General features: G+C 39.8%; 2 protein-coding genes across 2 annotated transcripts; one reads left to right on the top strand and one right to left on the bottom strand.

The window, feature by feature from the left end:
* The first annotated feature begins 4 nt into the window (after window positions 1–4).
* Window positions 5–1,912, top strand: gmfg (glia maturation factor, gamma). Its single transcript, XM_034197936.1, has 7 exons — window positions 5–163; window positions 569–665; window positions 822–871; window positions 953–1,002; window positions 1,088–1,170; window positions 1,276–1,349; window positions 1,582–1,912. The coding sequence occupies exons 1-7, from the start codon at window positions 161–163 to the stop codon at window positions 1,651–1,653; spliced, it is 429 nt and encodes a 142-aa protein (XP_034053827.1). The 5' UTR covers window positions 5–160; the 3' UTR covers window positions 1,654–1,912.
* A 19-nt stretch (window positions 1,913–1,931) lies between these two features.
* On the bottom strand, window positions 1,932–7,312 carry paf1 (PAF1 homolog, Paf1/RNA polymerase II complex component). The gene is made up of 14 exons (XM_034197934.1): window positions 7,017–7,312; window positions 5,858–5,890; window positions 5,637–5,729; window positions 5,433–5,554; window positions 5,257–5,323; window positions 5,068–5,169; window positions 4,879–4,984; window positions 4,666–4,734; window positions 4,444–4,547; window positions 4,235–4,351; window positions 4,006–4,134; window positions 3,657–3,762; window positions 2,851–2,935; window positions 1,932–2,691 (listed from the first exon to the last, which is right to left on the bottom strand). The coding sequence occupies exons 1-14, from the start codon at window positions 7,058–7,060 to the stop codon at window positions 2,255–2,257; spliced, it is 1,614 nt and encodes a 537-aa protein (XP_034053825.1). The 5' UTR covers window positions 7,061–7,312; the 3' UTR covers window positions 1,932–2,254.
* Between the last annotated feature and the right edge of the window lie 18,136 nt (window positions 7,313–25,448).

The following is a 25,448-nucleotide window of genomic DNA, read 5'->3' on the forward strand; positions in this document are numbered from 1 at the left end:
ACAGGAAGCAGTGCTGATGCTTGCTCAAGCTGCATGTCTTGCCTCCCTTTGGCATTGAGGAGGATCTTGACAGTCTGAGAGTAGCTGTCAGTTTGTCACCAGTTTGCCTTTTTCAACAAGCCCCTCTGAATACAGGAAGGCAGGAAAGAATCCTCTGAGAATGGTAGGTTAAACTGATGCAATTGTTTGAAAGAGTTTGCCTTTGTTTAAATCCACTCGATATGAGATGTCATTCATACGTCTTAGTGTTTATATATTTTTTTACTTAACCATTGCGACAGAAGTCGACCATTCCCCGCTCGGTTTTACACAGGAAGCTTCATTCTTGCATGTTGCAGTCAAAAACATTTCCTGCCCTCAATATGTCAGAACCGTGTTATAAATGTTTAATGCATACATGAAGAGTGGATAGGCGCCTCAACATCTGAACAGACCCGATCATATGTCTCTTAGCATTTGTGTTTCTATTTCCGGCCTGTAGACCAATCCACATAACTTTATCAGCACGGAAGACATTTTGATATTTCTTAGACTGACACATCGAGTCTTTTTTTATGCCACTTTGCAGTCGAGCTCACTGGTTGTGTGTGAAGTGGATGAAAGTCTGAAAGAAAAACTGAAAAAGTTAAGATTTCGAAAAGAGACCAGCAATGCTGCCATACTGAGTAAGTATCAAATACCAATACTGAATGTTTTAGTACTTAGAATATTTGTATTTGTAAAATGATCAACACAAGTTGAAATCGAATACAAATATCAGTGCATCAACTAACATACAAAATTAACCGAAAGCCTAAATAATCGTTTGATTTTTTTAAAAGTGAAAATAGACATGGTGAAACAGCATGTTATCCTTGAAGAGGAATATGAGGCAAGTCCAATGTTCTTTCATTTGTTTAATGGGTTGTACATTTTTCTTTAAAGGTAACTTAAACTTAACTTTTTATTTTAGGACATCTCGCTGGAGGACTTGAGAAATGAACTTCCAGAGCGGCAACCCAGATATCCTTTTTATCCCGACTCAAATCCTTAACTTGACACAAGCTTCAACTCTGAAAAGTTTTTAAAACCCTTAACAGTACTGCACATTCATCGTCTACAGCTACAAATATGTCCATGCTGATGGGAGGGTGTCTTACCCTCTGTGTTTCATCTTCTCTAGTCCAATGGGTAAGTAATCACAGTATCTTGATCAAAAGTGATGTAAAGGTAGCATTTGTTCGTTAAAGAATGTTTGATGAATCCCTATGGGAAAATGTTTAATCATTTGAACAGGATGTAAGCCAGAGCAACAGATGATGTATGCAGGCAGCAAGAATCGACTGGTCCAAGTTGCAGAACTGACAAAGGTGATTATCTCTAAAGTATGACACGTACTTTACCAATACTCTAGTGGTATACTGAGCAATACATTGAAATGGGACAATTGTTTTATATCGACAAAACCTTAATAACTTTTAGAATGAGGTACTGGTACTGTTTTAATCAGAATATTTATACTTTTAAATGTGTCATTTGTTTATGTTATGATACCTGCACATTCATTTACATTAATGTGTCTTTCTGTTTTTCTTTGTGGAGGTCTTTGAAACAAGAAATGCTGATGACTTGACAGAAGAATGGCTGAAGAACCAGCTGTCATTTTTTAACTAAAATTTGGATCTCCAATACTTTTTTTTTTGTTGAAACATGACCAATGCCCATGGATTTCAATTATTTATTGTCATCAATCTTTTTAGACATGAGCAATGCCCTCTTTTTCCCAATACTCTGAATAAAGCATCAAGTAAACTGATCACATAAAAAAAAAAATCTTGAACCGAAAATAATTACTGTTCTTCTTAAAGCCGATTGTAAAATACTTTTTTTTACATGCAAGTGGTTCCCCAGATTGAATAAAGAATGAAAAAAACAAATACTTTGACCACCGCTTCTTACAAAAACAATCCACCTGTATTTTATTATCCGCTTCGAAGCCGTAACACAATGACAAGTCAAAAACAGAGAGAACAAAGACATTTTTACATGATCCTTTAAGAATACGTTGTACAAATGGCTACAGGTGTGTGATTTAAATCTACAATTAAAAAGGTGTTTGGAAAGAGATGTCCTCACACACAAATATCATTTCATATTTGCAATATAGAAGCTACATCCCCAGACTGCGCTAATGTTATGGTCAGTGACCGATGTTTTGGAGATGAACATACAGGTAAGAAAGGTGGCCGTCACCTTGCTGTCCTGATCACAGATCTCATTCACTGTCACTGGCGTCACTGGAGTCTGAGCCTCTCTCACTGCCACTCCCGCTCTGAGCCCGGGTCTCCGAGTGGTCGCTGCTGCGGTCGCTGTGTGCTGGAGAGGCGCTGCGGCTCCTGCTGCCTCCTCTGTTCGCTCCTTCATCCTCACTGCCGCTTCCCTCCGCCGCGCTGCTCCTGGCTGAGGTCTTGTTCTCCTCTTCGTTGTCTTCACTGTCATCGTCACTGCCGAAGATCTCTTCCTCATCTCGCATTTCTCTGGTCCTCTCCCCGCCGCTCTCACTCCCACTGCCGCTTGTCGTCCTCTTACGTTTCTCTTTGCCCTGTTCCTCCGGTATTTCCTCTGGTTTTTGTACCGGTATTTCCTCCTCCCGCTCAGAGTCACTGCCAGAGTTCTCTGCCTCACTGCCACTGCCCTTCTCTTTGTCATCACCTGTAGGAAGCAGTTTAAATATCACAGACAGAAATAGAAGTCATGTCGTCAATCCAGAAGACGAACAATGTAGCTGACAAACAGCTACTACAGTGCAGCAAGGAGCCAGATAACTCAAAAGTAGTGAGATACACACTGGTAGATCAAAAGCAAACTGACCAGAGTCCTGCATGTCCTTAAGCAAGTCCAGGTCTTCCTCTTCATCTTCTGGCTCATGGTTCTCCAGCTGAGCTTTACGTGCATCCTTAAAATCAAGATAAAACTGAATCAGTCACAAGTAAACTACTATTGTCCAAGACTCCAGCTTTACACTGCTATAACAGTTTGTCATTAGATTAGCTAAGTCATGTTGGAGCGGATGGTTAAAAACAAAAATAAATGCCAAAATGTATTACATGCCAAATAATCTAATATGGTTTAAACAAACTACTTGAAACTACTTTGTTTAGTTCATGTTGAATAACCAACTGAATGTAAATCAGTATTACATGTGTAATCCATGATTTCTTAGCTTGTTTTTTAAATAGATATGAAGGTAGTAAAACAAATAGATAGCTTTACTTAAAAAGACAAAAAATATGATTTAGTTACTCGTTTTAATTTTAACTTAACGAGGAACTGACTAAATAAGGAACAAGTACCTGAAAAAAAATATATATATTTGAATTTATCGAAAGAATATTAAAATCATATCTGTGTTCTTCTTGTGTTTATTCTTTAAATATGCCCTAAACTAATTAGAGGCATTCAAACTACATTCTTTGCTCAATGCAAATAATGTAGCAAGTATAGCTCAATTGTTGACCAGTTTCACTAGGAAAGACTCAAAGAGCCAGAGCATTCATCTGGAATGTTCCTACTTTACAACTGTGAGCACCCCATACCCTTTACAGTAAAAAAAACAAAAAAAACTTTTAGTCCAAGTCAGAAAAAAACAACAATTGGAAAGTAAAAAGTACACTCACCTGGGCTTCAAGTTCCTTCTCGTTCATGTCTCTGTGCTTACACACCAGCACAGCGTTTGTGGTTGACTGCGCTCCAGCCTTGGCTCTCCTCTTGCTCAGACGCACTCTGCAGCACAGAAAAAAGGCGGTCAGAGGACAAGGTCCAACAGTTTCCCACGAAAGCCCCAAATATCATGGTGCGGTTTGTTTTGTGCGTTACCAATATACACTACACTTTCTAAGGCATAACAATCCACACTTAAGCTTGATCTAATCACACCAGCTGAAATGATTCCTCTTAAAAGCAAACATCACTTTTTACATTCTTAGATGGATCAAGAAACAAGCTATTTTCTGATCAATTAGTTACCTTGTCTCAAGTTCATTGTAGTAAACACCATCTCCATCTCTGAAGATGAAGAAGTAGTTCTCTTCATAGCCCTTGCTGGCTTTGTTCTTGACATTCCAGTTGTACTCCCTGGCTATCTTGTAATCATACCTGAAACACAGAAAATAAAATACATTATTACTCCCTGGTATACAAGCAAAGCAACAAGGTGATTTTTAAATGACTTTCTTAATGCAATATTTCTACATACAGATCCTCAGGCATATAATCCATGCCCTCATCGCAATCCCTCTTGCGCTTGCGGATTGTTTCTTCATTGGGCAGGAAGTAGGCCACAAACTGATTGCCTTCCTCGTCCATCATACCCCTGTATTGAACAGATGTGAAAAATAAGTTAGTGTTTATACAAAAATGTTATTGTTTAAACGCACATGTATGCAACACATATTCTGTAGAGACCTGATCATAGCCTGTGACATCCTTTCCACTCCTTGCGGTGCTAACAAGTCTTTAGGCGCAGGATCAGAGTCGAAGATGACCTGAGCACATGGGTTGATCCACATCTGGGGAAAGAGAAACAAGTGTACAAAATGGTTTTTTTCATACTGCAGTTCTCCCACTACAGTCAACAAAAATCATACACTGACTCAATTCAATAAACATAGGGAAATTATAGCTCACCTTGAAGTCGGGGAACACAGGCATTACCTCCACGGGAGTAACTCTGGGTTTACTGTAGTGCTGTGCAATCTGAAGAGTAATAACAACACGTTTAAAAAGAGCAATAACTAAGAGAAACCTACAACAACTAATGCCCATGTTACCCCTGAAGTTGCTTGAATTTAAGAGCAGTTTACAGCCATAATTTGGGAAGGCTCGTTGTATCCCGCTTACCGATTTCTGTGCATCCTCAAATGTTTTCTCAATAGCAGAAATCTGGCTATCTCTGTCCTTGTAGATTTCTTCTTCTGTAAACTGCTGTTTGACAGATACACCGATCCTTAAAACAAAAACACGCATGTCACACACACAAATTCATCCACTATTCGGTATTTTCAAAGTAAGCCTATTTAGCCAACTTACTTGACTTCCACTTTCTCATTAGAAACGCCATATCTGTTGAACTCTGTAGAAATATATTCTGTCTTTCTCATCCACGGCACCACTTTGGCGTGCTGCTGTGACCTAATAGGGAATAAGAAAACAATTTTAAATTGAAAAAATCTTCAAGCAAGTAAAAATAAAACATAGCTGCCTATTCAGCAGCCTTACCTCTTTGAACTGGATGGAGCCTGGATGTCCTCTTCCAACAGTTTTTCATCAGCAGGATCCAACAGTACTGAAAATGTAAAATATTTGGTCAGTCTACAGAGACGATAAAGCCCAGTTGTCTCTTGAAAAATGAAAATAATAAAAAGGAAGTGACATAAAAACAACAGGAGACTTACTACTTGGGTCTACGCGGTAAGTGTCTGGGTTGATGAGATCAATGGTGACCCCGAGGTCTGGTTCAGTCAGGAGTTCATGCTTGTGCTGCTTCTCTAGAGAGGTGGCTTTATACTGTACAAACCTGCAGAAACAGAAAAACAAATGTCAATCTGTGCCCATGTTAATCAGTGCATAGTTCATGAATGAAGACGCTGAATATTCACCTGTGCTGATCAAATGGATATGTGATGAATTTGGGGTCAAAGGGAATGTCCGGCAGGCTGTTGCAGTACTTCACTCGACAGACCACCCCTGACCTGTCATGGGCACAAACGTGTGGGACAAACACTTGTTAGGTAACCCAGACACATTTGTATTCACAAGTGCTACTTTTATAGGGAGAGACTGGAAAATAAATGCACCAAACTGTGCCTAATCTACTTACCTTTCTGGAACAGTTCTATGAGAGGATTGCCGACTGCAAGAGAAAACACATTTGTCAGACTATAATCTTAAAAATAAAGTTCATTGATAATGTTCTACTCTTTTTGATGCCATCTTTGACTTTCTCTCTACATTCTGGTTGATGGATACATCATGCATGTTGTCCACATTTTCTATTTAGTAAATGATTGTGACATTCTTGTTCATAAAGTATGTACATTTTCAGTAACTTACTACTACTAATATTAGGTAACCTCACACAGTATTTATTTATTATTACTCGTGTTATACAGATTTACCGGTAGGCCTCCAATCATTTTGTAATACACTGTGCAAATACTCTGCTATTAAAACTAGATTTACACTATACATTTAATCTAAAAAAATATTATCTAGTGACTAGATCATATTTGTTAGTACATATTAAACTAAACTAGATTCTAGTCTCAAATCAAATCAAGTTTTATTTATATAGCACATTTATAAACAATTTTTGGTCGAGCCAAAGTGCTGTACATATAATAAAAATAGCCTACAGTAGAGACACTTTGCAGCAAATACAACAGCACAGATTGTTCAGAATATCAGTATGAGAAAAAGTCTGTACTAATCATGCAGTTTAACATAGGTCCACATTTGCATTATTATTATTTACATTTTGTTAGCCTATATATATATATATATATATATATATATTTTGTTTCAACATGTATTGTTATATAATTCAATATAATGCAGATAGCAATTATACATTTCCATATTACTCGTAAAAAAAAAAGAAATGCTACGTTACTATTAGCATTAGAACTAGCTAAGCTTTATTAGCGTAAACAACGTTTAGCTATCACTAACACAATTTAAGCTAATTGAAATGCGTTTATATTAAATAACTTGGACTAACTCGATAGATGAAATGTACCTATATGTTAGTATTCAATATTAAGGTTAGCGCGCCTAGTTAGCTTAGCAGGCAGGTTAGCATAAGTTAACTTGACACTAAGCTTGCTTGATAGTTTAGCAAGCTAACTAGCATTGTTAGCTTATGTTGTACACAACAGAGACACCTTATAATGTCCCGTCAAGGTTTAAGAATGAACTCGATCATATTAACACTGCAGACAACAGCCAGTTTGAGAACCTTGTTAGATATTATTTCTTACCTGTGTCCGTCTTCTCGAGATTGGGACTGAATCGTCGGAGCCATTTTTTTTAACAAACTGCTCGAAACTATGAACAATTGTTTGCACAAATAATCAACAACTATATGGCAGATGATCCACGCTTAACGCAAAATCAACTTTAATCAGTATTTGTACGGCATGTTTTTATTTGTACCCGGCAGGATAGGATGTTTGACCCGGCGGTGATGCTTGACGTCACTACCTATGGTCACTACCCGATCTGCAGTGCGCCTCGAGTGCGCATCTGGTGCGCATGTGGGAGATGGTCCGCCATATTGGACAACTCCGGACGGCAACCCAAGTAGGACACTTGACACAGTGGCTTTTGGCAAAACACAAAAAGAAAACTCGAGAGAGATGAGTTATTGTTATTACAACGTGACTTCACGTTTTTATTGGGGTTAGGTACATTGTCAGAATAAGTTAAATTGAATTGAAATTCTGTTAGACAGCTATCATACTGAATAAATATTTACTGTGAATGTATGCAAAAATGTATGGCATAAGAGCTGTCTAACAGAAGTTAAATCAATTTCTCACTTATTCTGACAATGTACTTAACCCCAAATAAAAGAACCCAATAAAAATAGTTGTTAAATAATAGTGAAGTCACGTTGTAATAACAATAACTCATCTCTCTCGAGTTAACTTTGGGGCAGAGCCATATAATAGAATTATATTATATGGCTCTGCTTTGGGGTAGTGACACTTGAGATTCACAGAGAGGGGTTGCTTTATGTGAGCGACCCCTGCTGTCCTGGCATGTAACGTATTTCGAAAGTACACATAAAAAACATGGTTTCAAAATACTTCCATTTATTTTACATATTGATACAAAAACAAATTGACATTCTTTGTCTGAGCTACAAAATAAAACCCAAATAATTTGCTGGTTTTGTTGAAAAGCAATGTGTTGGAAGACAAATAATCGTACAGGCTTGCAAATAATTGTATATTTTAAAGATATCATTTCACTTTTGTTTCATTTAATAGATATCACATTGAACTATTGCTTTAAGAGAGGATATTTGCCATTGTGTTCACTCGCTCCCATATTGTTTCTGGCAAAGAAATTACATATTGCGTTTCTTTCCAAAAAATTATTCAGGGCTCTCGGCCCCATCCTGTTATCTTTAGCAGCATTTTGAGCTTTTGCAGTTGCTATAAATATAGCTCAGTTATTATGTGTACTCAGTATTGACAACAAGTCTTATATTGGAATAGAGACACACAACTGATCAAAATCAACAGATAAGGGCAACATGATGTTGTATTTCCCATATTTGAAATGCTTAAACCTTAAATAGTATAGTTTTTTCTAACCAGATTATTACTGTAAAAGAGAGCAAAATATAAATTCCTTGATCAAATAATGACATCTTTGTTATAGTTATTTTGTGTTCAGTTCATGGTTCCATCACCTCTGATATTCAAAGCTAGATTACTTATTTGTTGAAGGTTGTGACATCAAACATACACCTGACTATAACATTGATATAAACAACTCAGTACAGATTTACTGCAATTTGATATTCAAAACATATTTCACTGCAGACAGCAATAACTTGAGTTGCATGAAACAACATATGAATAAAACAGAATCTCTGCCCAAGTCTCAAGACTAAATTAAAACAAAGACACACAATACAAGGTTTATTTTTCTGCTACATTGATTTTGCTTGCCTATTAAAGTTCTGAAAGGGAATATACAAGTTGTATTAATCATTCCCTATAAGTCTTAATGGTAACTCTTCCCCACCAGTTACTTAGAGGGGGCCTACATATATTTATGTTAACAAGCGCTGTGCACAGCAGTTAGTCAGTGCAAAGGAGAAATAGCTACAGTTCTGTATGTGTTCTTCAGTTGTATCCATGCATTCTATTGAAAGTCCATTAGATGGACGTCTTCATCTTTGCCGGTCTGAGGTCTGCATCTCTGTCTGCATGTCGTTATCAGCTCTGTGAAGAGAGACAAGAGATTAAACCTTGCATTCAAATATGCATGGGTCCTATTTTTGTTTGTAATAATCTTTAAAAATGTTAAATTAAGTCCTTGCCTGCTAAACATGTTTATCATCTGTCCAGGATCATCTGCAAATACCCTGTAACATCAAAAGAATAGTTCTCTGAAAACATCATATTAACTAAACCATGAACAGAGCATGCAAAAATGATTCGATAATGGACATTGCAAATTAGGTCTCAAGTGTTTTTCCATCCATTGTTCAGTAGGGGCTTGAGGAGTCATAAAGTCTGCATTTGGGTCCTATGAAGAAAATAGACTCATGGTTTTTAACTTTCAATGCATGTGATTCTACTGTTTATTCTCTCACTGTACTTATACATAAACAGACAAGTCACGTGTTGTGAACAAAGTGGCATCACAGTCACTGATGATCCTAGCTGGTTGACCTGTAACTTGATTAAGTTCTTCTTATGAATCAAGATGAAATGATTTTTACTCATGGCAAAAAGTTGTAACAGCTAGAATCATTTCAAAAAGTAAGGCTGAGGACAGGAAGTGAGACGATACAGGATTTTAGTTGTGGATTGCACTTAAAACAATAAATGTAAACAAATATTCTTGGTGAATTTCTAGTGGATTTGAATGATCATTTTAAAACATCACTCACATAATATTGCTTTATTTATGCAGATGGAACGTGTGATTTATGATTGCCTTATTTAAGATAGTCTTTCTCTAAAAAGTATGTTCACTAATGTAATATTAAATGCAAAGCTATTTAATTCAAGTTTTTGCCATTTTAAGAGTTTTAAGAATATTTGAAAAAATAAAAGGAAGAATCCCAATTATCTTGGCCAGGATAATCTTGATGTTACATTTTTGCTAAAGTTAGAAATAACTCTGAAACTATCTATATATTAAATACATCTTAAGTGTGGAGTGACTATTTTTGCTTTTAAGTCTTATAATGAACAAACTATGATGAATAAATGACTAAGATAAAAAGATAAACCACAGAAACACATTTCTTACCCATCTCCCCAGTAGTAAAAAGCCCGGTCTTGGTAGAACATAGACAGAAACAGCCAAACACCTATTGTCTCGACCCAGAAGATAACAAACAGGAACCATAACGATGACAGCAGGACTTCACACAACATCCTGGAGTTCTGTGAGGACAAACCGTAGAATTAAGTGATGTCTGCTGGAAGGACATAATTATGAGTACGTATACTGTGACAAGTATTGTGTATTCATGTCTCCCATCAGAGAATTGTCCATACAGTTCCTAATGTATCATAACCTTTTTTTTATAATTGTATACATTAAAAAAACAAGTATATCATAATCAAGTGTTGTATTTATTGTGAATATGGCATTTCAAGATACTATCAGTATTGTTTTCTAACATTACTCATCACAACATATTTATTAATAATAAGTATAATTGAATTTGTTGAACACCCAATTCAATGCTTCCAATATAGGTTTGTTGAACACATTTTGAATAGTATGTTGTTAAATACTGCTCGGTAGTTTATGGATAACTCAAACAACACAAACAAATGCATAATTGAATAGTATTAAAAGTATGACACTTTATTGAGTTTGCAAATCAATGTTTTTACTCTAGCATAAAAAACACAACAAAAGTGGCTTCATCTGATGTTTGAGCAACATCATCAAGATGTAAATCATACTCAAAACATTAAGTTGCCAGTTAAGATACAATATAAGTAAATCAGTGTCCTCAGCTAACTTTAATGTCAAATCTTAGCTAACGTATGCAGTTGTACTGTAGAAAGCATCAGTAAGATGCTGGCTGACGGAATTGTCTTTGTCAACCGTTAACGTTCATGTACAACGTTGTCTGTACACATCATCCTCGATGCATGTACTTAGCCTATGAGATTAGATATTCAGGAGGCTAGCTGAAGTCATGATACAAGTTACTGTACTAGCCATCTGGCTAGCTACTAGTTTCAAAACATCGTGTCTGTGTAGCTGGTTAAGCTAATGATCAGCTACAGTTTGACTTGACCAATGGCTAATGACTGCTTTTAAAAATGACTTTCTTACATGTAAATAGCACAAGGTGACACGATGGAGCCACTGTGTTATTGACAGCTAACGTGTACCATGTCACTTGTCCAGAGTTACGTTGCAGAAGGTCAGTAAAAAGGCATGGAGGCATATTGTATTGTTTTATTTACTCACTCAAGTAAAGGACTCTTGAAACGGCATTCCTGTTACAGCTAGCAAAACCCTTCACGTTTGTTTACAACGCTCGTCCCTTTATCACGCGGCATGCATTTCCGGTTGGTTCCAAGCTGTGGCTCTCGGACCTAATGAGGTCGGGGCCTTTTTATCATTAATCCAACACACTCTCACTCCCTAAGCGTCCAATAACGACGTTTGGTCAGTGTCCGTGGCGTCCAGTTGTGACGCTCCTAGGCTCCTTCAGCGTCATAAAGTGACGCATATAGCTTTCAAATTATTGCAATGTATTCCCATCTGCGGCGGGATTTGACGCTCATGGAAGCACGGCATTCGTTTGTGTCGGCTGCCCTTAAAGGCAGGGGCGGATCTACCGGGGTGGCATGGGGTGGCAACTGCCACCCTAAACAATAGCCTTGCCACCCCAGCTGCCACCCCAGTTGGCATCTTTGTTTTGAAAGAAAAGTTGTGGCTCATCGGACATTTCTGAGAGAAAATCTCTAATGTCCGAGTGCAAGTGAATGCAGCACAAGACGCGTGTCTTGTAACCCCTCCCCCGGCCCTGGCGCGAGACTGGAAATATGATTGATGGCGAATTCAGTTGAACTGTGGACGGCGCAAAACGAGAAGCATTTCGGACCCAAGCACTGAAGGAATGAGGTAGTTGCGATCTACACAGAGAAGAGAATGTCAAGTTTGGCTGTACTCAGCATTGAATCAAAACGCACTAAAGCTTTGGATCTTAATACGTTTGTGAGGCGTTTTGCTTAACAAAATGGTAATCACCGCATTCAGCTGTAATAGACATGCCAACTTGATGCTCTGCTCACGGATGACTCGATGAGAATAACAAACTGTTAAGATGATGACCTTGTATGCGTGTATATATTTTTTTCTTTGAGGGGGTCTGCCCCCAAAAAACAGTTTTAAGTCCTGAGGAAGTAAAATCAGACGGTGTGTAAAACTACACTGCCCAGCCAACAGAAAGTAACCACTTTGATTTAACTTTATGTTTTAGCTGAATACACGTTTTTTAACCCTAACTGATGCAGTTAGTCACTTCTTTAATGTTTGTTCTTTCTGATGTAAAGTCAAGGTTGTAACTGTATATCAATAATGATATAATTACTTGTTTTTCAAATTTGAAGGAGGGTGAGCAAGCATCTTGATGAACATTCATCATTGACTCCTCCAAAAAATATATAGTTTATTCAATAATAAATGAATATGTGAATCATAACAGTTCTTCACTATATCTGTAAAGCGTCTTTGAGCACCTGTAAAAACGCTAACAAATTAAATCTATTATTATTATTATTATTATTATTTATTAACAGTGATTGACAGCTGATAGGAATAATATGATTGTTAATAGTATCATATTCATTCAGACAAACATCGATGAGACAGTTAATGAATGTACTTATTGCAGCAGTGCATAGATTTGGTTCCCCTGCTGGTCTAAGAGTGAAACCAACTCATTCAGTTATTGTTCAGTTAAAATTCATTAAATTACGTCTGCCACCTTACATATGTATATGTAAGGCTTTACTGATGTGCCACAATAATATCACCTAATGTCATTGAGTTAAAATATTAATATTGTGGCTTTCCAAGTTAACATTGATTGTAGGGGTGTAACGGTTCACAAACATTTCGGTTCGGTTCGTACCTCGGTTTTTAGGTCACGGTTCGGTTCGGTACGTTTTCGGTACAGCAGAAAAAAATATCACAACATTACATTTTTTTTACATTTTTTTAAATTATTATTAAACTGTGAATATTCACTCAAATAAATACAAAATATAATAAAATAAACATTAAGGTGCAGCATGTCGATGAACTGAAATGATCTGTATTTGAACTGTACTGTACCTAAGCAGCCAGGTTGACATTAGGACTTGCTTTTCATTGTATTTTCATGTTGTTTAAAGAAAGATGAACTTGTCCACATTGCTTGCCGAAAGGGCAGATCTGCTGGCACTAACAATGTCTCCTGCTGTGGAGAACACCCTCTCTTTGGACAGAGGTAGCAGACACAGCCAGGTAGCGCTTTGCTAACATGGCAACATAAGGATATTTGGCGTTTGTAATAGCTTTGGTTCGGTCTGAACTCTCTGCGAGTGGTGGAGGCTTACATGCTAGCGGGAGTTGGGTTTGCACTTCAGTCTTTTTTCTTTTGGTACCGGTGATATTCACGTTCATGCCTTTTCAAATGAGTGTGCAAGTTTGATGTATTGCCAGCCGCGTAACCAATGTTAGTTGAACAATGCCGACAAACAGCTTTGGTTCGGTCCAGCTGTCTTTGTCCGTCATCCTTGTTCGTAACTGCGAAACCAACATTTTCCCAAACCGGAGACTTCAATGTTGCTGGAGGATTTTTGAGCTCAACTTTATCTGCGTTCACCATTTCGATAGTTCCTCAAATTACTGACTACATTTGAACGCATCCCTGTGACCAGCTCTCATAGTATGCCTCTCGTCCAATGAAATTACTTGGTCGCTCTATGATATATACCTAAGATTACTTCCAGAAAGTTGTTCATGTTCTCAATTTTTTACATTTAACGTTATATTCGTTCGGTACCCTTCGGTTCACACGTGTACCGAACCGAAGGGCCCGTACCGAATAATTTCAGTACGTGTACCGTTACACTGCGATTTAAATCAGCATATACTTCTGCCAGGGGATGCCACCCCTCAAAATCTCCTGCCACCCTCTTGCCACCCCATGAATATTTGTCTAGATCCGCCCCTGCTTAAAGGCAATGTGAGCGTCCATTCCCATTGGATAACGGAGAATTGTACACCCGGAAGTAAGTATTCCCCTTACTGTCGATTGATTTTACAGTGATATCTGCACTACTCATCGACTAAAAAACACCAGATTATCCTTGTTAATTACACAACATTGATTGGTTTAAATTGTGTGCAATGCTTTTGTATTTTTCCCCTTCGATTCGGAGAAACAAATATTTTTTCGGAGTAAAGGATGGCAGAAGACACTACACTACCCAGAATCCCCAGCTATCGTTTGGACTACACCATGTGCTCTGTTTGACAAACCCGTTTTTTTTTCACCATTCATTCCAATGGCTGGCGTCTATGTCACGTGATCTTCAAATTTCTCCCTGCAGAAAAATAAAACATGGCCGAACTTCGTTTTATTCTCGGTGGAAAATGCCTATTTTAAAGTTAGTTTGGCCATTAAAATGCGTTTTGATGTCATTTGATGCGAGAAATATGAGTTGTTATTTCAGATTATGTGTGCAGTGGATGTACATGATCTTTAGTTTGCTAATTATTACGAAGATTACTTCAGGAAATCGCGACGTTTTCATTGTTACCAAGGTGGTTGCTAGGGACGCTGCTATCGATATTATTTCTGTTATGTTGTGTAACTGTTTAATGGTGTTATCTTTATTGCTACCCCCTTCCCCGTCAATGTATAGTGTTGATCCACAGCGCAAACATATTAGTTTAACAAAATCCGCATCTAAAGATACGTTATTTTCCCCTGTGCAATTCCAGTCTCACATCTCACAGCACATCGTCATTAACAAATACCGGAAACAGACCGAAAACATTTAAAAAAATAAAAAATAAAACTTTATTCCGAGTGTGCTTGATTTTCTCTTTGAAAGTCATCACATAACGGCATTGTAATACACGGTTCGGCTATATTAAATATTACATATCTGCCGTAGTTCTCTATTTATAGAGCCCTGATGAGAAGACTTCTAGACAAACATGAGGAACTGAAAACGTGACGTGGGTCATAAATATATCAGCAATTAAACAACATCTTACATTTCTTTTCACACAATACGTCTCCTTGCAGTATCAACACTAATTCGGCTGACTTTTATATTTGATCCAATTGGTAGATAGGCTGTATTTACACCATAAAGGTGCACAGCTGATATAAAGGGACACCTAGTGGTTAAAGCATGTTATTGAATTTCATTATTTTTATTATTAGATATTAATTGGATCCCTATAAAGTATATTCATTACTCGTTATTCTCTACTAATAGTTCACTAAAGACTGTATATAATTACTATTTTGCACATCCCTTTCAAGATTTCAAGATTTTCTAAGGTTTATTGACATATCATATAGGCCTACACAACTATGGTGTAGTTCTGCATTGAATGAAAAACTTGGGTCGCAGGTTCCTCAATAGCGCATTACAAGACATCTATCAATATTTGTGCATACCTCCAGCAATGTTAACTATGTTGAAGCACTTATTTTAACTGATATTATACATCATGTATTATACTCTTATAAGATGTATGTAGATATTTCATCTCCGGCCTTGTCAGGTATTGAACAATCAATACATAAAGAACACAGAATTGTTAAATATAAAACACAGAATTTGTGTGATTATACTAAATGATTTACAAATAAACACCACTGCATAATGTACAACTGTAACACATGCTGATGTAACGCAAATGTTTCCAACCTGGGATCAATAAATTATATCTTATCTTAAGCTGATCGATGGCTACTGCCATATTTGCAAAATTTGCCTCTGAACCTTGACAAGTGCATGTTTCAGGCTTATCAATTAATGTAATGTAATGTTATCTATTAACAACAGGAGGGGTCAAAAACATAAGACCAGCTGTTAAATAAAGCTCTTCTGACCTTAGCTGGCATGTGTGTATATATATATTAATGCTGCCCATTATGGGCACAAGCAATTTTCACCCATTTATTAATTATATGTTTTACATTTGAGTGTTTCCTATCCCCTAAACCTCCAGGGATGTACACAGTTTAATACTGGCAACTTCTTATTATGGGAAATACGAAAATGTCTTTTAAAACTACAACTCCCAGTAGAGACGTGCCATAGATAGAGAGCATGTTGCGAAACAGAATAGCCAGCATGTGTAGTTCTGGGGACGGGGTGGGGGAGGGGGGGGACGCGGTGGACCCGTTCAAATCCAGTTTTGGACAGTCTGACGTGGTTCCATCCCATTTCAAGTGCTGTTCGAGAATCGGCGTAACCCTCGGAGCACACTCACCAATCACAGAGCTTGGGGACTATCATGGGGTTTGTCAAACAGAGCACATGGTGTAGTCCAAACGATAGCTGGGGATTCTGGGTAGTGTAGTGTTTTCTGCCATCCTTTACTCAGAAAAAATATTTGTTTTTCCGAATCGAAGGGGAAAAATACAAAAGCATTGCACACAATTTAAACCAATCAATGTTGTGTAATTAACAAGGATAATCTGGTGTTTTTTAGTCGATGAGTAGTGCAGATATCACTGTAAAATCAATCGACAGTAAGAGGAATACTTACTTCCGGGTGTACAATTCTCCGTTATCCAATGGGAATGGACGCTCACATTGCCGTGCTTCCCTGAGCGTCAAATACCGCCGCAGATGGGAATACATTGCAATCAGTTGAACGCTATTTGCGTCCCTTTATGACGCTGAAGGAGCCTAGGAGCGTCACAACTGGACGCCACGGACACTGACCAAACGTCGTTATTGGACGCTTAGGGAGTGAGAGTGTGTTGCATTAATCCCATGACCCCCCCCCCCCTGTTGACAATTTACTAGCGGTACCGAAATGTGCTGGTCGGATAAATCACCAGCATAGAGTGAAAATGGAACGCACACAAATTTTGTTGTTTGTTTGTATCACGCAGTTTGTTCTTCTTCTCTCGGTGTATCACGCAGTCTGTCTTCCGGTTGTTGCCTCTTTGAATGATGAATACACACTACCGCCGCCTGCTGGCAAGGAGAGTTATTGCCACTTACGAATGCGCAGTTCGTAAGTGCAACTTGGCCGTCGGCTGAGGTCTTTGCGGTGTGTTCCAGTGCGACTGTTGGCCAAGACGCAGGAGACGTGAGGCGACCATACTTGCCAACCCTCCCGATTTTCGCGGGAGACTCCCGATTTCATTGCCCTCTCCCGGTTTCCTCCCGGGGTCATATTTCTCCCGCATTTCTCCCGATTTCTGACAAAATCCGATTTACTCAGGACTGTTTCCACTCGGACTTTAATACAGCTACACAATTTGGTTTCCATGGTAGCACGTCTCTTTAGTAGCACGCGCAACTGAAAGTCTGAGAGGGTGAGGAAGATAGTCACAGAAAACAGAACAAGAATCGACAACTCGACCCCCGCGGTGGTTTTGAAATGCTCCCGATTTCTGAGGTCTCAAGGTTGGCAAGTATGGAGGCGACACAACAGTCGTGTTCCGTCGGGACGTGTTCTTTGGTGTCAGTTTGGTGTGTAGGTCCCTTAAGGCAACCAAAGCACAAACAATATTGGTTTATTTACCCTGATAAGATATTGTGCCTGCCAGGGGCATCGCCTGGACCTGAAAACATTCGGGGCTTAGCCCACAGTGGCTACAGTGGAATGTTCTACTGCAACACTCCCCACACGCACACCCCCCCGCGACTGTTACAATGAAGGCTCGATAATCAGCTCACGGCATATAGGCAGGGGTAAAGTGCTATTTTTTTATGAGTGTGGGGCGGGCCTCACCTCCTCTAGGGGGGTCAGGGGGGATCCTCCCCCGGGAAGATTTTTTTTTAAATATTGAAGTTAAAAGCATCAATCTGGGGCACTTTGAGCGCAACATGAAGAGATCTATGGATACATCTCTCAACACATTACATTTCATTTTAGCTGACGCTTTTATCCAAAGCGACTTACAATTACCAATTACAGGGACATTCTCCCTGGAGTAACTAAGGGCTAAGTGCCTTACTCAAGGGCACACTAGTGGTGGTGTTCCAGGCGGGAACATCCATATGAAACAGAACTGTAAACAGATTTTCTTTTTCTTTATGGATATTTTACAAATCACTAACCCCTTTTAAACTCTATTCTTGTTTTACTGCCATATAGTAGATTTCACAACTGTTTTTCCTTTATTCTCTTATTTTTTTTATAATGATCATGAAGGTGTGCCGCAGAGATAATCTTTTGAAGAATTTGTGACCAAACCGTTTGAGTGAGATAACTTAGACTAAAGTGAACTATCTAAACACTCAGAGAGTCCTTTGTTTAGCTCACCTGAGCCTCTCAGTCTGAGAGGAGAGGACTCTCCTCCAGCTTGTTGTGGAAACAGCTCCTTATGTCCGTTAGTGCAGATAGCTAACCAGATGCTATAACAACATGGTCCCTGCTGGCACCGGTCCCTCTCTCTCCCTCACACTAAATGCGCTATTGCCACACACACACACACACACACACACACACACACACACACACACACACCACACACACACACACACACACACACACACACACACACACACACACACACACACACACACACACACACACACACACACACACACACAACACACACACACACACACACACACACACACACACACACACACACACACACACACACACACACACACACACACACACACACACACACACACACACACACACACACACACACACACACACACACACACACACACACACACACACACACACACACACACCACACACACACACACACACACACACACACACACACACACACACACACAACACACCACACACACACACACGGCTCTAGACAATTTGCAGCCCTAGGCGAGATTTTACCTGGCGCCCCCCCCCCATAGAATATATAAAGAATAAATTAAAAATCTCTACAAAAGACGAATACACTACAAAAACAGAAACTTATTGACATAGGCAAAAAGGCTTCAAATGTATTCAGTCTTGTATGAACATGTTTGAATTGGGGGATGGACTCCTCTAGGGGGGGGAAGACATTTTTGAACATTTGAACAAGTAAAATGCTTCAATCTGGTGCGCTTTGAACACACAATTACTACTAGATCTAGGGGGTACAACTCTAAAACAGCCATATGAAAAAGATCAGTTAACATTTTAATAATCAAATGAGTATGTGAACATAACCAATAACCTACCATAGCCAATACATGTAACTTATTTTATTTGTGTTGTTCATTCATATCTTATTTGACCTAGTTAACATTCATTTATGTATTCATATTTTTATCTCCAGTTTTTAAACGATATTTTTGGTTTTCTGTCCTATAGTATACATTGAAAACACCAACCCCCCCATCCTACACACAAATACAAAAACCAGACTTGCTTTAGTTATAATTCAACAAACATCTTTTAATAAACAAGTAGCTTCCACAGAAGGAGTTATAGACAGGGGTGCACATAACTTTTTTGCCCTGGTTCTCAAAGGAGCACCTGGAGATGTTGCTTGGTGCTCATCCTTAAAGTGAAATAAATTGTAACTTTTGAGGGGGTCTGGACTTTATTTGCCAGACACACGGCACTAAACACACACACTGAGGTGAACACAGAACACACATGCAGAGGTGAACACAAGACAACATTAGCACGACCAGTAATCCTACAAGCTGTCATCACTACCCTCCTGACTGTTCTCCTCACTGTCTTCCTCTTTGTCAGACATGGTAGCTGATGATGTAGGCCTACTACTTTCTCTCTGGTTGAGTCTGATTAGCTGCTTGCATCCACAAGTCAACAGCTGGTTTTGGGTCGAAAGTCTCTGTTGTCATCTTAGACAAGTGGATGTAATCAAATAAGTATGTGAACATAACCAATAACCTACCATAGCCAATAACAAATGAATGTAACTTATTTTATTTGTGTTGTTCATTCATATCTTATTTTACCTTAACATTTATTTATTTATTTATGCATTTTTTTGTATCTCCAGTTTTAAAGGATATTTTTGGTTACTGTCCTATAGTATACATTGGAATGATTTCAAACCTGTTTATCCCAATAATTATAAAGGAGTGCCTTGGAAATATGTGTTTACATAAATTGTGACCAAACCGTTTGAACTTAGACTAAAGTGAACTATCTAAACACTCAGAGTACTTTACCTCACTGAGCTGTAGTATCAGCCTCTCAGTCTGACTGGAGAGGACTCTCCCTCCACATCATTGTAGAAACATCTTCTTATATTCGTTAGAGCAGCTAGCACGGCACCAGATTCTAATAACAACAGCGCTGGTACCACCCTCCCTCTCTCCCTCGCATTTTGGCTGTGAGCTGCGGGCGCCAGATAAGCCAACATCCCCCATTTTCATCACTTACAGTGCCCATCGTACAGGGCAAATGAAACGTGTAACCGGGGTGAAAAGGGTGTTACATTTACTTAATTATGAATATTGTTTCATCAAGGCCTAAAATTAGGATGAGCCCCAACGGTCAAAATGTTTGTTTCCCTCCCAGAGCTGCCAGCGCAGCACCTCCCCAGGTCTGGCGCCCTTGGGGAACATCTAGCCAGTGCTACGGGCCGGCCCTGAGTTCATATCATGGTTCATATGCAACTCGCAAATATCTTTCTCTCTCTCTCTCTCTTCTCTCTCTCTCATCTATCCTCTATTTTCTCTTTTCTCTTCTCTCTCTCCCTCTCTCAATGTTGGTACGCAAATGCGCTTTGTTTCAAATGACCCGGTGCTCTTTTTTTGGTTATTTTTTGATTTGGTTGCACCAGTTATGTGCAGCCCTGGTTATAGAACTATTTTAAAAGAACACTTAAGAACACACGTATTGTAATAATAAATAAATAAAATAAAATAAATGAAAAAAATATTAACAAATACATAAAAACGATTTATACAAAAAAAGAACAATTACATTTCTGTTTTTGAACACACATATTGTAATAATAAATAAATACCTTACTGACTTGTTTGACTTAAACACTCGTCTTGACTTCTTTGCTGCAAAGTCATCGATAACATCCTCATATGACAGCTGACGAGAAACATCACTGTTAATGCTGATGATGGCAAGTCCACTGAGGCGTTCTTGGACCATTGTAGACCTCAGGTAGGTTTTAATTAACTTCAGCTTTGAGAAGCTTATTTCTGCTGAAGCCACTGTCACTGGCATAGTGACTGCGATCCTGAGGGCCACCCACATATTAGGATAAACCTCCCTCAGGTTCTTCCTTTCCAAGAACACCAACAGTTCCAGGGTGGTCATTGTGGGTGAGGGGAGAGTTGGAAAGTTCATCAGCTCCAGTGCCAACTCTTTTCCATCTATGTCTGACTGTCCACCAGAGCTCAGGGTGTTTGCTCAGTGTTTGACACTGCTTTGTCAGCTCGTTTCTGGGCAGTTCGGGGAAGTTGACAAGCACCCCAAACTTTGCCTGAACTTCTTCCAGGTGTTCAAAACGCTCATTGAGGGAAGTGATGCAAACATCAACCACCCTGTTGAAAAATGTAACTTCCATCTATTTAGGGCATTGGCCATTGGCTCATCAGGTGCTTCATAAGAGAACCTTGGTTGACCTCAGCCTCTTCTCCTTGAGGACAGCATCCACATCCATGTTCTCACACATGTCTTTAGCACTGATCTGAGCAGAGGCAAATCCAGTGGCTCTGTAGTCTTCTAGGGTGGCCTTTGTCTTTCTCAGGAGGTCAACTGCGATGTCAAGTTGCATTGACACAGACTGCATGACCTTACTGACCTGTTTGACTTTACTGAGGATGTCGTACCACACCACAGTGCAAATGGAGAAGCGGTAGGACCCCACTTCCTCAGCCAAAGACTGTGCCTCTATTTTGATCATCATGTCAGTGGCCTTGTCCCTCACCTCCAAAAGTGCATCTCGAACATGTTGAGCCTGATATCGCACAGCTTCCACACTGTTGACCCGGCTCTCCCACCTGGTTTCAGATCATGATTTCAAGGTAGTGGTGACATGGCTCTTCAAAATGTCCCAGCGCTTTGTGGATGCTGAAAACAATGTAAAAAGCTTTTGGAGGTAGCCAAAGTATCCAGTGGCATCTAGGGAGCTTTTCGCTGCATCAGCTAACACCAGATTGAGAGTGTGTGCGCCACATGGCACGAATAGTGCCCTCGGGTTTAGTTCAAGTAACCTGGCCTGAACTCCTTTGTTTTTCCCTCGCATATTGGCACCATTGTCATAAGACTGTCCCCTACAGTCCTCAAAGGGGATGTTCAGTTCTTGGAGCCTGTCCAGGATGAGGGATGACAAACTCTCGCCAGTTGTTTCCTCAGCAACAAGGAACCCCATGAAGTGTTCCTTAACTTGTGGCATCTCCTCCATTGTAACAATCCTTAAGATGACTGATAACTGCTCTGTGTGGCTAATGTCAGGTGTGCAGTCCAGAATGATGGAATAATATTTAGCCTTCTTAATTTCTTCAATCATGTGGGCACTGATTCTCTCACCGATACATTCAATGAGTTCATTTTGAATATTTTTTCCGAGATATGTGGTATGGCTTGCACCCCTTTTGACTTTAGCAACGTGTTCTTTCATTACAGGGTCAAACATTTCCATCAGCTCCACTTCTTTAAGGAAGTTGCCATTGTTGGGTTTGTTGAGTGTGTCACATGTTCCCCTGAGGCCCATGTTTCTCTCAGCTAATGGTTGAATGATGGCGACCAACCTTGTTACAACCTCACGCCATCTCTTCCTTTCTATGTCTGTAAGCGCCATCTCAGTCCTATCAATAGTTTGCCCCTTTTGTAATCGAAACTCTAACTCTTTCCATGATTCCATGTGTTTAGCATGTTCTGGAGTGTTCTCGTGTGTTTTCAGTAATTGGTGGCAATTTTTCCAGTCATTTAGTCCTGCACTGATTAATTTGTATTCCTTCTGGGAGAACAGCTTGCAGCAAAAACAGTAAAGGCTGTCGTTTTTCTGTGAGTACAATAGCCAGCTTCTCTTGATTCTTTCCCCATTTACCAGTTTTCTATAAAAGTATTGGTGGTGGCAGCTTCTCCCATCCTGTCTTTTTGGAAAAATGAAGTGTGGTTTTGCCTGATAGGGTCCTCTGCTCACAAACTCTGTTCTTACCTTATCAGACATGGATGGCCAGTTGGCAGGGTCAACAGCTGCTGCCTTTGTGGCGTCACGTGCTGCAGACTGTGTTGTGGTACTCGGGATCAATGTTTCCCCTGCAGATTGTGTAGCAGCAGGTTCACTTGGGATTGGTATCGATACGTTTTCACCTCACCTGCATGCACAGTCAAACATGCATGGACACAGTTAGACACCCACTATGTGTGTGCGTGTGTGTTTTACATTAACATTTACATTATTAGTAAGAGAAGTGCTATTGTAATGTGCAATAATAAACTGGACTCACGTGCTGCAGACTGTGTTGTGGTACTCGGGACCAATGTCTCTCCTGCAGATTGTGTAGCAGCAGGTTCACTTGGGACAGGTAGTAGTGATACGTTTTCACCTGCAGACAGTCAAACATGCCTGGATACAGTCAGACACCCACTGTGTGTGTGTGTGTGTGTGTGTGTGTGTTTTACAGGCAGTGTTTACAGTTTTAGAGAAACCGAGAGAAACCCGGATTTTGGGTCCTTAGCTTGAAAATAAAAAAAGAGGAGGCGGAGCTAATGCCTGATCAGAATTCTACCGGAGATAAATTAAATTCTGCTGTGATAAAAAGCCATCCTGTTCTAAACCACATCAAAGATTATTTCTGAAACAGTATGGAGCTCAAATGCTTTTTCTCTTGCGGGTTTATCACGAGGTGAGTTCCTTTTTTTATTTCCTGCTTTTTAAACACATACAGGTTAGCTCTGAGTGTTAGCGAGGCTTGCTAATGTAAACCAAGACGAGATTACGTCATAGACTGTATATATAAAGGATTACGTCCAAAACACGTCAGGCATTGTTTCTGATAGCAACTTTCTGTGGGTCCGCTGCCGATTTGACGTAATATGGGCAGCAAATCTGTACACCCGTTTTAAAAAGATTTGGGTACGGAGGAAAAGAGGGAGGGTTTTATTTTCTGACGCTGCTTGAGTTCCCCGACGCACCGGGGACACATATTTATGTATAAAAGACATCACAAAGTGCATTTTGCTAGGTCCCCTTTAATAAGGTTTTATTTTAGACTCATTGGTACTATCTCTTTACTGTAACAATGTAAATGTTTCCCTCTGAGGGACGAATAGTTATTCTGATTCTCATCCCACTGAGTGAGCAACTCTATAGTGAGAAGGATACAGCCTTTTAAACAGTTACTAAAAAGCCAGAACCGCAGTGACACGTCCTAAAACCCGGAAGTAAACTTCTTCCGGTTCCTTCGTCAAAAACGCAATGCAATTTCTCCATAGAATTTTGGAAAATAGCTCGAAATAAGGTCTGTGGTTGACACACATTTAAGAGAGGGATCACGTTTTGTTCAGCCGGATAATCTCCACATGTCAACCCTACTTTTATAATTTTTGAATCATAAATCTAGTCGCCAGAAGCAAAATGCTAACGTTATGCTATAAACGAACTACAAGCTAGTACAGCAGCAGGGTCGCACGACTTCAACGTCACGCCAACTTAAGATCGTTTCAACTGACTTGCACTGAAACTGCACTTTAAATATATTATTAACATTTTAAACTGTATACCCCGGTTATCTAGGCCCTTTTTTTGTTTGTTTAATGTATACTGTAGTGCCGACAAATATGGAGTCAGAGGCGGTGCAAGGAAGGTGCAAGAATAGTAATTTATTCACAAGCTGCAAAGGACATGTTGTCAGGTCGCAGCCCGGGTCGACAAGAGAGAGCCAAGAGGGCACACACTATTTATAGGTAACCCATAACATGTCCGTGTGGGAACAATAACCGCAACTGTAGTTCCAAGTTTGAATTATGTCCCAGTAGTTAAATAGGTGGTTACCACACAAGCCCCCCCAGAATTCAAACATGGCAAAAAAATATATCCCCACGTCCGTGGAGGAAGCACCACAAGGGCCGAGGAGGGTGGGGCCGCAGGTGAGGACCGGGCCATGGAACGGGCCACGAAAGGGGGCCGCAGGAGAGGGCAGGGGCCCTAACGAGGGCGAGGGCACCCCCACCGGGGGCGGGCCGGAACGGGCCTTCGTAAGGGGGCCGCAGTAGGTGTCGCGGAGAACCCAGCAGGAAAGAGCGCAACCCGGCCGCAGGCAGACGCACAACGGCGGCGGGCACGAACGGCCCGTCCACACAGCGGCGTGCGTTGAAGTTTCAACGCTTCTGCCCATTCACTTTGAATGGGGTGACGTCACTTTTAGCCGAACTGCATTTAAGGAAGCGACGTGGAGCGTTGCTGGCTTCAAAAGTTGAGCAATGTTCAACTTTTGACGCCTCGACGGAGGCGTCAGCCAATGAAATCCCGTTTATGCAAATCTGCCAGTACAAGCGCTAGCCAATCAAACCGCGTGTAT

Source organism: Gymnodraco acuticeps, unplaced genomic scaffold, assembly GCF_902827175.1.
Source record: "Gymnodraco acuticeps unplaced genomic scaffold, fGymAcu1.1, whole genome shotgun sequence".
Taxonomy (NCBI): Eukaryota; Metazoa; Chordata; class Actinopteri; order Perciformes; family Bathydraconidae; genus Gymnodraco; species Gymnodraco acuticeps.

Coding starts and splice junctions, on each gene's coding strand:
- gmfg (XM_034197936.1), top strand. Junction 666..821: donor CAGCAATGCTGCCATACTGA/GTAAGTATCAAA, acceptor TTTTTTTAAAAG/TGAAAATAGACATGGTGAAA. Junction 1,350..1,581: donor AAGTTGCAGAACTGACAAAG/GTGATTATCTCT, acceptor TTCTTTGTGGAG/GTCTTTGAAACAAGAAATGC.
- paf1 (XM_034197934.1), bottom strand. CDS start 7,060: ATGGCTCCGACGATTCAGTCCCAATCTCGAGAAGACGGACACAG. Junction 5,891..7,016: donor TCTCGAGAAGACGGACACAG/GTAAGAAATAAT, acceptor TTTCTCTTGCAG/TCGGCAATCCTCTCATAGAA. Junction 5,555..5,636: donor TATCCATTTGATCAGCACAG/GTGAATATTCAG, acceptor CTGTTTCTGCAG/GTTTGTACAGTATAAAGCCA.